The sequence below is a fragment of the Rhinatrema bivittatum genome, chromosome 2, assembly GCF_901001135.1.
Source record: "Rhinatrema bivittatum chromosome 2, aRhiBiv1.1, whole genome shotgun sequence".
In the NCBI taxonomy this organism is placed as follows: Eukaryota; Metazoa; Chordata; class Amphibia; order Gymnophiona; family Rhinatrematidae; genus Rhinatrema; species Rhinatrema bivittatum.
In genome coordinates, this window is record NC_042616.1 from 376766118 (window position 1) to 376780611 (window position 14494).

Consider the following 14494-nt stretch of genomic DNA (forward strand, 5'->3'; position numbering starts at 1 on the left):
CCTGTTCCAAAGATCCTACCCATATAAATCAGATGGTATCCCTTCCAGGCATTCAATTGTGAGGACTGTTAAGGGAAGGTCAGGAGTCTATGCCTATTAAAAATTCAGTGGATTTTGTTAAGGTATCTAAAGGTGACAAAAGTCTTTAGGAAAACACAGGCTCTTTGTCTTGTGTGGCGGTGCCTGGAAGGGGGAGGCAACCTCCAAGGCCACCATAGCCAGGTGGATTAGGGAAGCAATCGGCATCGGCTTACTTGTATTAGGAAAACAGACTCCAGCAGGGCTCATTCTACAAAGGTGCAAGCATCATCCTGGGCAGCCTCCATGAAGGAAATTTGAAGGCAGCTGCCTGGTAATCCTTGCATTCTTTCGTTAATCATTACAGGTTGGACATACAGGCCAAGGCAGATGCTACCTTTGGGACAGGAATTATCAAGGCAGCCCTTTCTTCTTCCTGCCCCAGCAAGGAGTAGCTTTTGTAACTCCCATATGTGAGGACTGTCTAGCAGGAAGAAAAGGAAGATTAAATTATTCTTACCTGAGAATTTTCTTTACTCAAGTCCTGCTAGACCAGTCCAGAACCCACCCAGGAGCACAGGGTTTGGGGGGATCAATCACAAGACACATTTCCTATATTCCTAAGGGTGCCTGTTCTGTCTTTCCATACTTGTACCTCTTATTCAGAACAGTTTTGTGGACCATAAGATTTTTTTTTTTTTATTGGCAATAAGGGAAGATTTGATCACAGGGCTCTGGCAGTAGGCACTAGGAATGGACCAGGCCCATACCTCCCTAATTGCCCAGAGTGAGGACCTAAAAGAGGAGTGTCCTCTGTCTCTGTAAGCTGTGGAGGAGGGAAATCCCATATGTGATGACTGATCTAGTAGGACTCATGGAAAGAAAATTATAAGGTAAATAATTTAACCATTCTAACCTAAGAAACAATCCTTTGTTTGACACCATATTATGCTGTCACATACTTAAATCAATCATGAAAGTCCTTCACAGTACATGGGTTACCAACAAGTTCCCCTTGTTACCAATATTATATATTTTAGCAGTGGAATCTTATTAGCTATTTACTACGATTCTAGCATAATAAATATGAGATTTATATTGAGATAATAAGAAATAATGTTTCTTTATATTTGAATAATTTTAGAAATATATTACATATGGTAATAGAGGTGTTAGTGAGTTCTGCAAAGTGTGCCAGATTTGATGTAAACTGGAATAAATTCTAAGAGGTGAAATGTAATACCTGCACAAGTGTGCTCATGTGTGTAGATGTGTGCATGCGCGCACGATTTTATATGTACCAGAGCTCCTTTACCTAGAGTGGGACCCTGAGAGTCCCGCTCGGATCACCGCATCACCGAAATCCCCAGATCCTGGAACCTGAACATCCAGGTGATAATGTCTAGCAAAAGTATGTAAAGACTTCCAAGTCGCCACCCTACAAATCTCAAGTGGAGATACTTGCTGACACTCCGCCCAGGAAGTTGCTTGAGACCGAGTAGAGTGAGCACGAAGACCAGATGGAAGTGACCGACCATGAAGTAAGTATGCCGAACCAATAGCTTCTTTTAGCCATCGGGCTATAGTAGCCCTAGATGCTTTGTGCCCTCTCTTGAGACTGCTCCAGAGCACAAAAATATGGTCCGACATGCAGAAACTATTAGTGACCTTGAGATAACGCAATAGAGAGCGCCGCACCTGTACCCTGAGAGAGCTGCAAGATAAGCCCTTAGCCAGACCAGCCTGCAAAAAAGACAAAATGTCAGGAATCAAAAGCCTGAATAGGAACCACCTGATTCTCCTCACACCGGGATTCAAAAACTCCCCAAACCCTGACATAAGCCAAGGAAGTAGAGGTTTTTCTTGACCTGAGAAGAGTAGCGACCACCGCATCAGAATAACCCTTATCTTTCAAGTGCTGCCTTTCAAAAGCTATGCCTCTAGAGAGAAGCAATCTACCTCTTCCAAACAAAAGGGACATTTGCAGAGAAGAATCGGAAGGTTCCGAAAGCGAAGCGGACCATCCACTATGAGGTTGAGAAGGTCTGCAAACCAAGGACGTCTCGGCCATTCCGGAGCTACCAGAATCACCTCTGAGGGATGAGATTCTATGTGCCGAAGAATTTTGCCAAGGAGAAAACACATAAAACAGAATGTTCATTGGCCAAGGAAGAATCAAGGCATCGACTCCTTCTGCCCCTGGCTCTCGACATTGACTGAAGAAGCGTGGAGTCTTGGTGTTCCGGAACGTTACAATCAGGTCCATGCTCGGCGTGGACCACTTTTCACATATGAGATGAAAAGCCTGCTCGGAAAGTTCCCACTCCCCGGGATCCTAGACGATGGCGACTGAGAAAGTCTGCTTGAACTTTGTCAAGCCCGGCGATGTGAGACGTTGCAATGCGAATGAGATGTTGTTCCACCCATGCTATCAACAGCTGAGCCTCGAACGCGACCGATTGTCTCTTGGTTCCCCCTTGGCAGTTGATATAAGCCACTGTTGTCACATGGTCGGAAAGGATTCTGACTGACTTCCCCTGAAGAAGCGGTAGAAAGGCCTGTAAGGCTAGTCTCACCACTCTGGTCTCCAAACGATTGATCGACCAATGAGATTCCTCTGGTGACCATTGCCCCTGAACAGACCTGTCGAGACAAACTGCCCCCCAGCCGGACAGACTGGCATCCATCGTGACTACTGTCCAAACTGGAGCCTCTAGATCCACTCCACGATGCAAATTCTGCGATAGGAGTCAACAATCGAGACTGCAACGAGCAGAGTCTGTAAGAGGAAGGGGAAGATGAAACTGTTCCGACACCGGATTCCAGCAGGAAAGCAATGCTGACTGAAGTGGTCTCAAATGAGCAAATGGCCATGGAACTAAGTCCCAAGTGGAGGCCATGGAGCCTAGAACCTGTAGATAATGCCAGACTTTGGGAGGAGACTTGGATAACAAGACCCGAATCTGACACTGTAGTTTTATCTGTTCCGTGAGAAAAACTTTCCCCCACCGGGTGTCGAACACGGCTCCCAGAAACTCCAAGGACTGGGATGGTACTAAGTGGCTCTTTGCCAGGTTGACAACCCAGCCCAATGACTGCAGAAGCTGAAGAACTCGAGACACAGTCAAGCGACAGAGATGTTCCAACTTTGCTCGAATGAGCCAATTGTCTAGGTAGGGATGAACAAAGAATCCCTCTTTTCGGAGCTGTGCAGCTACTACAATCATTATTTTGGTACCGGTCCTGGGTGCCGTGGCGAGACCGAAAGAAGAGCGCAAAATTGAAAGTGGTCCCCCAGAATTGAGAACCACAGGAACTTCTGATGGTCGAACCGAATTCCTATGTGAAGATATGCCTCGGTCAGGTCCAAAGAAGCTAAGAACTCGCCTTTGTGAACGGATGCCAGTACCGCTCTTAAAGTTTCTTTGTGAAACCTTGGGATTCTCAGACATCGATTGACTCTTTTTAGGTCCAGAATGGGGCGAAATGTGCCGTCTTTTTTGGGTACGAAAAAGTAGATGGAATAACTGCCCTTTCATTGCTCCAATGGAGGTCCCAAGCTCTCTTAGACACTTTTGAGTGTAAGAACATGGAGAGATGAGAAAACGGTCACAAGCACGCTGTATAAAATCTAAGGCGTAGCCTTGTTTTATCACAGTAAGGACCCACTGATCCGATGTTATTTTGGCCCAGTCCTCAAAATAGAGAGACAATCTGTTTCCCACTACCGGAACAGAGGAACTCATCTTATTGAGAAGTTTTCGCTCCACCAGAGGACTGGGAGGTACCAGGTCTCCCATAATGACATCCTCGAAAGGACTGAGGCCAAGATTGCTGTCTAGCAGGCTGTTGCCAAAAAGAAGAACCTGAAGAGCGGGAGGAGCGAAACCTGCAGTTTCCTCATAAACGGGATCTGGAAGATAACTATCCCCTTGTCCTGGGTCTATCCTCAGGCAGACGATGTACCTTATTTTCTCCTAAGGAATGAATCAAGTCCTCAAGATCCTTCCCAAAGAGAAGTTTACCCTTAAAGGGTAAAGATCCTAATTGAGCTTTTGAAGAGACATCCGCAGACCAGTGTCTTAATCAGAGAAGTCTGCGGGCAGAGACAGCCGAAACCATTGATCTGGCTGAGGTACGTAACAAATCATAAAGAGCGTTAGCACTGTAAGCAACAGCGGCTTCCAAACGCCCAGCTTGAATAGCCTCGGACTCAGAAAGAGAAGAATTATTCTGCAGGAGCTGAACCCAGCGGAGTCCTGCTCTTAAAGCAAAACTACTGCACATAACAGCTCGGACTCCAAGAACCGAAACTTCAAAAATCTTTTTAAGTTGAACCTCTAGCTTTCGATCCTGAAGATCTTTGAGAGCTGTAATACCGGTAACCGGGATTGTAGTCTTTTTGGTAACAGCAGAGACCACTGCATCAACCTTGGGAACACGCAAAAGGTCTAAAACATCCTTAGGCAGAGGATATAGCTTATCCATGGCCTTGCTGACCTTTAATCCCAAGTCAGGGGTGTCCCATTCACGAAATAATAAGTCTGTGACTGAAAGGTGAAAAGGAAAAGACCGAGTGGGACCACGAAGACCAACCATGACAGAGTCAATTGAACCCATACAAGAATCGTCTGGTGGGGAATCAATTCCCAACTCCTCAAGAATCACAGGAATGAGAGGAAGAAGCTCATCCTTCCTAAAGAGGCGGACCACCTTAGGATCATCGCCTACAACCACATGAGGACCCTGAGAGGGCAAGGGATCTTGACCAGCAGCAGAATCAGGGTCTTGAGGAGGAATGTTGCTTGGGTCCCCCTGGTCTGACTCTGAGGTATCAGAAGAAGTGTCAGGTAAGTGCAGAGACACTGGAGTCCTAAGAGAACAATTAAGCTTGGGAACATCCATCCCTCGCGAGGATTTGTTCTGTTTAGAAGCTGCTTTTTGAGACAATGGTACTAAAAAAGAAATCCCCTCAGAATTATTTTTTGAGGACTTTCTGGCCTTATAAGCTTTATGTAAAAACATAATAAAGTCGGAAGAAAATGAAGAAGAGGAGTCTGACGTCCCCTCTGGACTCTCCTCAGCAGCAACAGCAGCTGAATTAGCAAAACAATCACCTCCCACAGAGGCTAATTGCTGTGGAGAAAGAGCAGGAGGAGAAACCCCTCCCCCCTCCACTGTGAGGGAGGCCTCCACTGTGAGGGAGGCAGCTTGAACAGAGCCAGAAATAGCTTCAGATGAAGCAGGAAATGGGAAGGAGGCTGCAGCAGAAAGACGCGGGCATCCCGGTCTGACAGAGCGACGGAGCAAGGAAGAAATAACACCCCCAGCTGCCCCTGAAGATCCCTCCCCCCCCCCCCGGGGAGGCAGGAGGACCATAGGCTGTCGCGAGAGACTCTAACACGTACGGCAGGCCGGACTGTGCGGCATTTAAAAAAAAAAAATGAGCCGGCCGAGGAGAAAATGAAAGTGAAAGAAAAAAAACCTGCCGACCGCCCAAAGGAGCTAAAGAGGTAAAGGGGAGTCCGACCGGCAAAATAAAAAGGCTATAAATAACTTATTTTTTTTTTTTTTTTATACGACCTGAAAGAAGCGGGTCCTCTGCTCCGTGGGGTGAGTGACCCGGGCTCTCCGGTATCACCCCAAAAGCTGCAGCAAACTGAAGCCAAGGGTTCTCAACCCCTAAAGCCAAAAGCCTCAAATACCAGGGAGGATGGTCCCCTCAGGACCTGCCAACTCCCTAGGAGGCTAGTCTCCGCTTGCCCTGCTTCCAGAAAAAAAGCTTTTTTTTTTTTTTTTTTTTAAAGTAAAATAAATTCTTAAAAGGAAAAAAATAGATATTTTTGTTCATAAAATTTATTTTGTCTGTAATTTTCAAAACTAACTGACTAAAATCCTGACTGTAGGTTTTGCACCTCCACCATCTGCTGGAGGCAGAAAAATACTGAAGTACTGTAGGTGCACCTCATGGAAGGAGCGGAGTCAGTTGTAACTTTTTCTGCCTCCATCTGCTGGTGAGTGGACAGAACCCAGGAGTCTGGACTGATCCAGGTATGTAGAGGGAACAATTTTTTTTTGCCATCATAGAACATTTTTTATTAAATTAAATATCTCTTTTACAGAAGAAAAAAAATGTTGGCATGTATTTAAAATCTATAAAGTTTTTGAGAATGAACCTTTATTTGCATGCATCCGAGGATCTAAACTCCGTGACAAATTAATACACACTGTACCTCAAAATTATTTATATAACAACGGGGACAAGTATGGACAATCTACTTATATAGAAACATAGAAATGACGGCAGAAGAAGACCAAACTTATGCATTGTGTGGTTTGTACCAATGTCCTGCAGATTAAAACATTTCAACATCCAGAGCTGCAAATTCAACACACTATAAATGGGCAACTTAGATTGTGATACAACCCACGTGGTCTACACGATCATCTCTCCCTGCCAAAAAATATATATCGGCCAGACTAAACTATTAAAACCAGAATAATACAATATAAAAGTTGTATTAGGATATCAAAATTAGATTTTCCTCTTGTAAATCACTGGATTGATCATAACCATACTGAGAACGTTTTTTGGTAATACAAAGGGTAATGCAGCTAAGAGGAGGGAATATTTCTTTATGCTGTGTCAGGAGCAATATTACATCTATTCCTGGCATACTACACAACCTACAGTTTTAAATCTTGATATAGAATGGGTGGCATTTTTGTAAGCCTGCATTTTCCCAAAAGAACATCACTAACAATCATACTCCCTATTGATGCTTTGGACTACAGTGAGCAATGTAATTAAGGAGTGCTAATATTATCTTGGTGCCAAATACAATTTCTATAGTCCAGCAAGCATTCTGACAGATCTCTGCTTTTTAACAGCTTTTTTCAGTCTTATAATGCATGCCATTAACAGTCATTTTACAAAAAAACATTTTTAAAATAAGTTGTGGAATTTATTTGTGATTGACAAAGCATGTCACCTAGACGATTTGATGACATTTTGTCATGATGCTACTCAGCTGCAGAAGCTAGTACATATAAATACAGGTTTGCATTGGCATTATCTAGCCATGCTATTGGTTTCCTAATTGAAATGCTGCAGGAAAGCAGGCTCGTTTAAGGTTTGTAAGATTGAGTTTGTTTTTCTGTTAATCTGCAGTCTTTATTTCAATCTTTAATTTGTTTTCAATGTAATTTATTGCTATGTTTAAACTAAGTTTAGGAGATTTATAATGTTTGGTTTTAGGGTTTCCATTTAAATATTAAAAGACTCTGTGAAAGATTTGCTGAGACTTAAAAATTCCTAAAAATGCTGCAAATGGTAGGTTAGATTTAAGAGGTTTTTAATAGGCAATTTTATATTACATAATGGGGCAGATTTAAAAAAAGTACACGTGCCCGGCGCGAACAAAAGTACGCCAGATTTTAAAAGATACACGCGTATCTTAAAATCTGGGGTCGGTATGCGCAAGGCTGCGCAAAATCGGCAGCCTGCGCGCGCTGAGCCGCGCAGCCTGCCTCCGTTCCCTCCAAGGTCGCGCCGAAATTGGAGCGGCCTCGGAGGGAACATTTTTTTTTTGTCCCCCCCCCCCACACCTTTCCTCCCTTCCCCTCTCTAACCCATCCCCCAGCCTTAACAAAATCCCCCTTCCCTACCTTATTTTGTTGTTATGCCTGCCTCTGGCAGGCGTAACTTGCGCGCGTCACTGGCTCCCTGCCCCGGCACAGGCCGCTGTGCCGGAGCACTCTGCCCCGCCCCCGGACCTCCATCACGCCCCCGAACGCCGCGCCGCCCCCGACACGCCCCTCCAAGCAAAGCCCCAGGACTTACGCGTGTCCCGGGGCTTTGCGCGTGCCGGCAGCCTATGCAAAATAGGCGCGCCGGTGCGCAGGGCTTTTAAAATCTACCCCAATGAGTTTAGACTTTGTACCATTTTTTATTTATAGTTTGTGATCCAATTGCCCGCTTATATCTCCTTCTTCTAATGAAGGGAACCTTGGTTGAGAGGGGATGCATAGATAATAGCCTTCATGGTACCAAAGAACTAGTGTGGCTATCACTGGTGCCGAGTGGTTACTCACTTTTTGAAAAGCACAATGTGGGAACACTGCTGAGTTCACAGTAGGACATCTTCAAAATTCACAAGTTCTTAATTGGATCATTTGTTGATTCCAGGACTATTTTGTTTTATGGACATATAAACATACTATTTGAGGAATTGTTCCATATAGGGCCAGCTTTTAAAAGCCCTATGTGCGCCGGGCCTATTTTAAAAAGGCCCGGGGATGCGTGTAAGTCCCGGGGCTTTGCTAAAGGGGCAGTCCGAGGCGGGGCCAGAGGCCTCCAACATAGAGGCCATTGCCGCTGTGTTGAAGGATCGCATGCCGGTAGACGCAAAAGGTAAGATAACAGTTTTGGGGGGGGGGGGTTAGAGTAGGGGAAGGGGTGGGAAGGTTAGGTTAGGGGGAAGGGAACGGGGGAAGGCAGCGCACAATTGTGCACTCCCTTGCGCTCGCCGACCCCTGATTTTATAACTTGTGCACACCTGCGCGCGCAAGTTATAAAATCGGGCGTACATGTGTGTGCGCCGGGTAGTGTGCACACATGTACGCTGCGAGCGTGCCTTTTAAAATCTACCCCATATTGTATTACCTATTGTGTTGAGTGTAAAATATTTTTTCTTCTGTAAAAGCGATATTTAATTTAATAAAATTTTCTATGATATATTTTATTTAAATAATTTGATTTTTTTGTAAGTCTACTCATCTGTGTTCACTTTTGTTCTTTATAGTATATTACTTATAGAACTCTTAATCATACATTTGTACTGCCATATATATATTTTTTTTTCTTTTTTTTGTGTAAACAGTTTTATTGTAAATTGCCTAGAGCTTCGGCACCAGGTGACACACCAAATTTGTAATAAAAATAAACATTGTTTTGCTGAAAAACATTCTTGAACAAAACTGCAGTGTTTTACTCTTGCAAAAGACAATGGACAATGGAAAGTGCCTTAAGATGGCATATGGACAGATATTTATTTATATGCTGCACCATCCCAAGTTCTAGGTGGCTTACAAGATAAACATTCATAATTAGTTATAAAATTCAATAAAACTAATACAAAAAGTAAAAAAACAAGTACCGTAATTAAAATAAACTAATAAAAATCACAGTACAATCATTCAAAAAACAATAGTAGGTTCTCTAATAGCATGTATGGAAGGCATATTATTACCTGGTGTGCATATTACGTATGACTGAAGGGGAGAATTGTGTAAAAAAAAAAAAAAGAGAAAGTTTTGAACATTTCTCTTTTAATAGCAAAACCAAAATAGATAGCACTACATTGGAGACAGCAAGAGGAGCTCTGCATGATACAATAGGCAATTAGAGAGAACACGGATTATGCACTACAGTAAAGCATATTGCAAGGCAAAAAGGATGGGACAAATATAAAAAATCTAGGGTTCCATTTTCAGAGTTTACTGAAATATTGACACACAAAATGTAGTGTCCAGAAGTTTAATAAAAAAAATAATAAATTCCCTTGAAGGAGTGTTGAAAGCGTGACGATTTCCATGCTGTAATTTTAAGTAAAAATATTCTTCGTAGAAGTGTCTTGTTTGACAAGGGCTATTGGATTACTATATAAACATAAATTTCAGTAACGAATTTTATAGAAAAAAAAATTAAAAGTATTAACTGTCATTGCATTTTCCAGTATTAATGATTTGACAGCTATTAAAATATATTCATTTTTTTATTTTTTCTTCCTCCAGATGTTAAGGGCAAGCCCTGTGAGGACCATTGCATACTACAACACTCTAATAGGCAAGTAAATGTATTTAACCACTCAATGGCAATGTTTTTTTAATGTGAGGATTCCAATATGTTTAAATCTTATAGATCATTTAACATAATATTGTTGGCAGAAAAAAATCAAATGGGCCATCCAGTCTACCCAGCAAGCTTTCCATGGCAGCATCTGCCAGTCCGTGCAGGTCACCTCCAAGTGTCCACCAAGGGCAGTAACTGCCGCTCTTTTAGGTTACGGCATGAGTCTGTTATGGTTAGTAACTGCTGCTCCATGCAGGTTACCCCCATGCCTTAATATTAAGGATAGTAGTACTTACAAGCAAGACCAACTGTCAAACCCATAATAAAATTACTGCAACATTTTTTACATGGTGAGCAGCCTTCCTAATAATTCAGCAATGATGCTTTGAGCGTGCTTTGCTTTTGGACTTGGCCGTAGAAGTTTTATCCCCAAAGTCAGCGTATCAGTATCCCAGAACTGTAAACATTTGGGGCTCAGTGTTGGCTGTCTTCAGAATTCGGGAGTACTTAATCACTAATGATACTGACAGAATTACGCCAGTGGTGTTGTGGGATTGCCTTAAAGCCTTCCTTTGGGGAAAATGTATAGCCCTGGCATCTCACAAAAAGAAAGAAAAGCTAAGACAAAGCCTCATTCTGCAGGACAGGTTGGCAAAGGCGGAAAAAGCCCATAAACAAACGCCTACTAGAAGCCTCTTGACGGAATTGGGGGATATTAGATATCAGCTACAACAGTTAGAAGCAGGTGAGAGGGCCTACCAATTAATCCTTGCTAGACAAACTTATTATGAACATGGCAATCGAGCGGGGAAGCTTTTGGCTCACACTTTGAAAACCCGAATGGCCCAATCTCAAATTACTAAAATCCAAGCAAGCGATGGGACTGTAGTAACCGAGGGGGAGAGGATAGGAGCCCAGTTTAATCAGTTTTTTGTTGCACTGTATTCGAGGGAAGATAGCGCCTCTGAGGCTGAAATTTTGAAGTATCTGGAAGAGATTCCGCTCCCATGCTTAGAGGGCTCATTGTCGGAGGGAGTTAGTCAACCTATAACCTCTGCAGAGGTTTTAGCCGCTATATCAGAGCTGAAACCTGGAAAAGCACCAGGAATCGATGGGTACACTCCTTTTTTTCTATAAAAAGTTTAAGGAAGAGTTGGTGGGCCCCCTGGTTAATATGTTTAACAGCTTAGGTACAGGGGGTCACATATTGCCTGCGGCAAATGTGGCTGGTATTACAATATTATTGAAGCCAGGGAAGGATCTACTGTTATGTAGTTCTTATTGACCCATATCGCTTATTAATATTGATGTGAAGCTGTTGGCGAAAATATTGGCAAATAGATTGAAATTGGTAATCCCACTATTATTTCATGATGATCAGGCGGGCTTTATGCGAGGACAAATGGCTGGGGTTAATATAAGAAAGGTAGTAAATATAATCCACTATGCTAATGTGAACACTATCCCATCAGTACTTTTTGGTGTAGATGCCGAAAAGGCTTTTGACCGGGTCCATTGGCCTTTTTTGTTCCATGTAATGCAGAAGGTTGGGCTAGGAGGGGGATTTTTAAACTGGGTCCAAGAATTATATAGAAAACCGGCTGCCTGCTTAAAAGTTAATGGGGGCTACTCGGCTAATTTTGAGGTACAGCGGGGCACGTGCCAAGGGTGCCCTCTATCACCTTTATTGTTTGTGCTCTGCTTAGAACCCCTGGCAGAGAAAATCAGAACTGCTGAAGATATCCAGGAGATCACTATAAGAGATAAAATTTATTAGATAGCCTTATATGCTGACTACGTGTTATTCACCTTAGTGGATCCTGAATGTTCTCTGCAGGGTCTAATACCGCAACTGGAGGCCTTTGGAAAAGTGTCTGGCTTCAAAGTCAATAAAGAAAAATCTGAGATCTTGCTGATTTTTCTACTGCCCAACTTGATTTCACAATTGAAACTGAAATTTCCTTTTCAGTGGGCGAAGCAAACTGTAAAATATTTAGGGGTGCTGATCAGTTCAGAATATAAAGAAATGTTTAATTTAAATTATCTCCTGCTGTTTAAACGGTTGGAGCGGGAGTTGCAGGCTTGGGACAGGTTGACACTCACATGGTTAGGCAGAATTGCGGCCATTAAAATGATATTCCTCCCGCGGATAGCCTATTTATTCCAGACTTTACCATGCATAGTGCCCACTCAATACTTAAGAGGGTTACAGGTTAAGGTTTTCTCCTTTATCTGGAAGAAGAGACCTCCGCGGGTGGCACGGGTGGTGCTATAGCAGAACAAAGCGGCTGGAGGTTTGGGGGTTCCCAGTCTTTTAAAATATTACGTAGCCTCCCAATTACGGGCAGTTGTAGATTTCCATAATCATAAGGAGGTCAAACAATGGGTACAGTTGGAAAGAGATCTTGTTTCCCGTATTTCGAATGATGACTTGTTTTGGGGTGGGGACAACCATCCAATTGATTTAGGTCACATTTCCCCGTGCACGGCCAATACGCTGACCCTGTGGCAGCGCTGGAGGAAACAATTAGTGGGAGACCGTAGATACTTGTACTCCACTAGGATTCGGGGATATGAGGCTTTCCCAGCGGGATGAGTGGAGAAAGTGTTTCAAGAATTGGTTAAGAAGTGGTTACTTTACACTTGGCCAATTTTGGCTTGATCAGGGGGTGAAATCATTTGCAGAGGTGCGAACTACATATCAGTTACGTATATCCGATCAGTTTGCATATATGCAATTGCACCATTTTTTGCTTTCCAAAGATGTACGCTTGGATATGCTTAAAGGGAAGACACTTATGGAAGGTTATTGTGACAAAGCTCACGTGGTGAAAGGGGTCATATCTAAAATATATACTATCCTTAATGGGGCCGTGACACATGCCTTGAGTCATATTCAAGCATGGGAAAAAGATATGGGGGCGCTGCTCTCGGAGGGGAAATGGGATGTATGTTTTATGGCGATAAGTCGCAGCTCTGTAGTTGCACCAATGGTAGAAAATAGTTACAAAATGTTGTTCTGATGGTACCTTACCCATATAAGTTGAAGAAGATTACACAGGGACTCCTTATGCTGGAGGAACTGTGGTCAAGAAGGTGGCTTTTATTATATGTGGTGGACATGTCCAGCTATTAAACTATTATGGGCTCAGGCAGAGAAATGGCTTCAAGACTTGTTACCTGCGCCCGAACATTTCAGTCCAAAGGAGGTTTTATTGCACGTTCCAGAGGCCAATGTGTCCATTGAACACAGAAATTTTATCAGAGCACTCGCTCATGCGGTCCATGGTGAAATTGCTAAACATTGGAAGAAACACAGAGCGCCTCCTTTTTCTGCTATACTTCAGCGACTGAAGTGGATATATTATATGGAGTACTTGACTGCCTTGAGGAGGGATTCATTGGCAAAATTCCATAAAACTTGGCATGTCTCAACAATGGACTGCTTCCAATATCGGTTGAGTAATATCTAAAGGGGGGAGGGGAAGAGAAGGGTAGGAATGGGGGAGGGGGTGTTATACATAACCGTGGTTATAAGTAATGAAGTACCATATTAAAGGTGCTGTTGCCCATTTCTGTATTTTTCATGTTCCGCAATGGTGCATGCATCAAGATCTTCTGTACTGTTATGTTTTGAAGTTTCAGGATGCACTTTTTAAGTGCATGGGTTCAACGATAGTTGTATATATGTATTCTGCATTGGTTTTGTAATAAACAGATAATTACAACAAAAAAAAATTGTCAAGGCTTATTGGTTAAGGGTAGTAATCCCCCCATGCTTTCTGATTAAGGGTATTAACTGCCATTCCATGCAGGCTTCCCCCATGCACCCTTTTCTTCATTATCATCCTAAAGCCTTTAGGGATCCACAGTGTTTATCTCATGCCCTTTTGAGGTTTTGTCCTCACCACCTCTTTCGGAAGGCAATCCAGGCATCCACCACCATCTTCGTGAAAATATAGTTCCCTATGTTGGTTCTGAGTCTTCCTCATCTGGATTTTCAATTCATGATCTCTAGTTCTATTGTTTCCTTTCCAATGAAAAGGGTTCAAAGTTTGCGTATTGTTACTGAAGGCCTATATACCCCCTGCACCTCCTCTCTTCCAGGGTATACATACTTAGATCCTTCAGCCTTTCCTCATAAGTCTTCAGTTATAGACCCACAGCCATTTTGACAGCCCTTCTTTGGACTGCCTCCATCCTGTCTCTATCTTTTTTAGGCCTCTCCTGGAGTACTGAACACAGTACTCCAGGAGAGGCCTCACCATGGACCTGTTCAAGGACATCACTACCTCCTTTTTCTTACTGGTTATTCCTTTCTCTATGCATCCCAACATTCTTCTGGCTTTGGCTATCGCCTTGTCACATTGCCTCGCTACCTTCAGATCAGCAGACACTATCACCCTAAGGACCATCTCTTAGTCTGTGCATATTAGTCTTTCACCCCACCCCATAACATACAGTTCTTTTGAATTACTGCACCCCAGATGCATGACTCCTACACTTCTTGGCATTGAATCCCAGCTCCCAAATCCTTGACCAATCTTCAAGCTTTCTTAAATCACTTTTCATTCTCTCTACTCCTTCAGGTATGTCCACTTTGTTGCAGATCTTAGTATCATC

At 43.1% G+C, this 14494-nt stretch overlaps 1 protein-coding gene across 5 annotated transcripts in view; it reads left to right on the forward strand.

Moving 5' to 3' along the window:
* Positions 1 to 14494, forward strand: part of ABITRAM (actin binding transcription modulator) — a 124518-nt gene that overhangs the window by 79517 nt on the left and 30507 nt on the right. For all 5 annotated transcript variants that reach the window (XM_029589987.1, XM_029589984.1, XM_029589986.1 and 2 more), the window contains one exon: positions 9814 to 9865. In XM_029589987.1, the coding sequence (XP_029445847.1) occupies positions 9814 to 9865 (52 nt within the window). The remainder of the gene's footprint in view (positions 1 to 9813; positions 9866 to 14494) is intronic.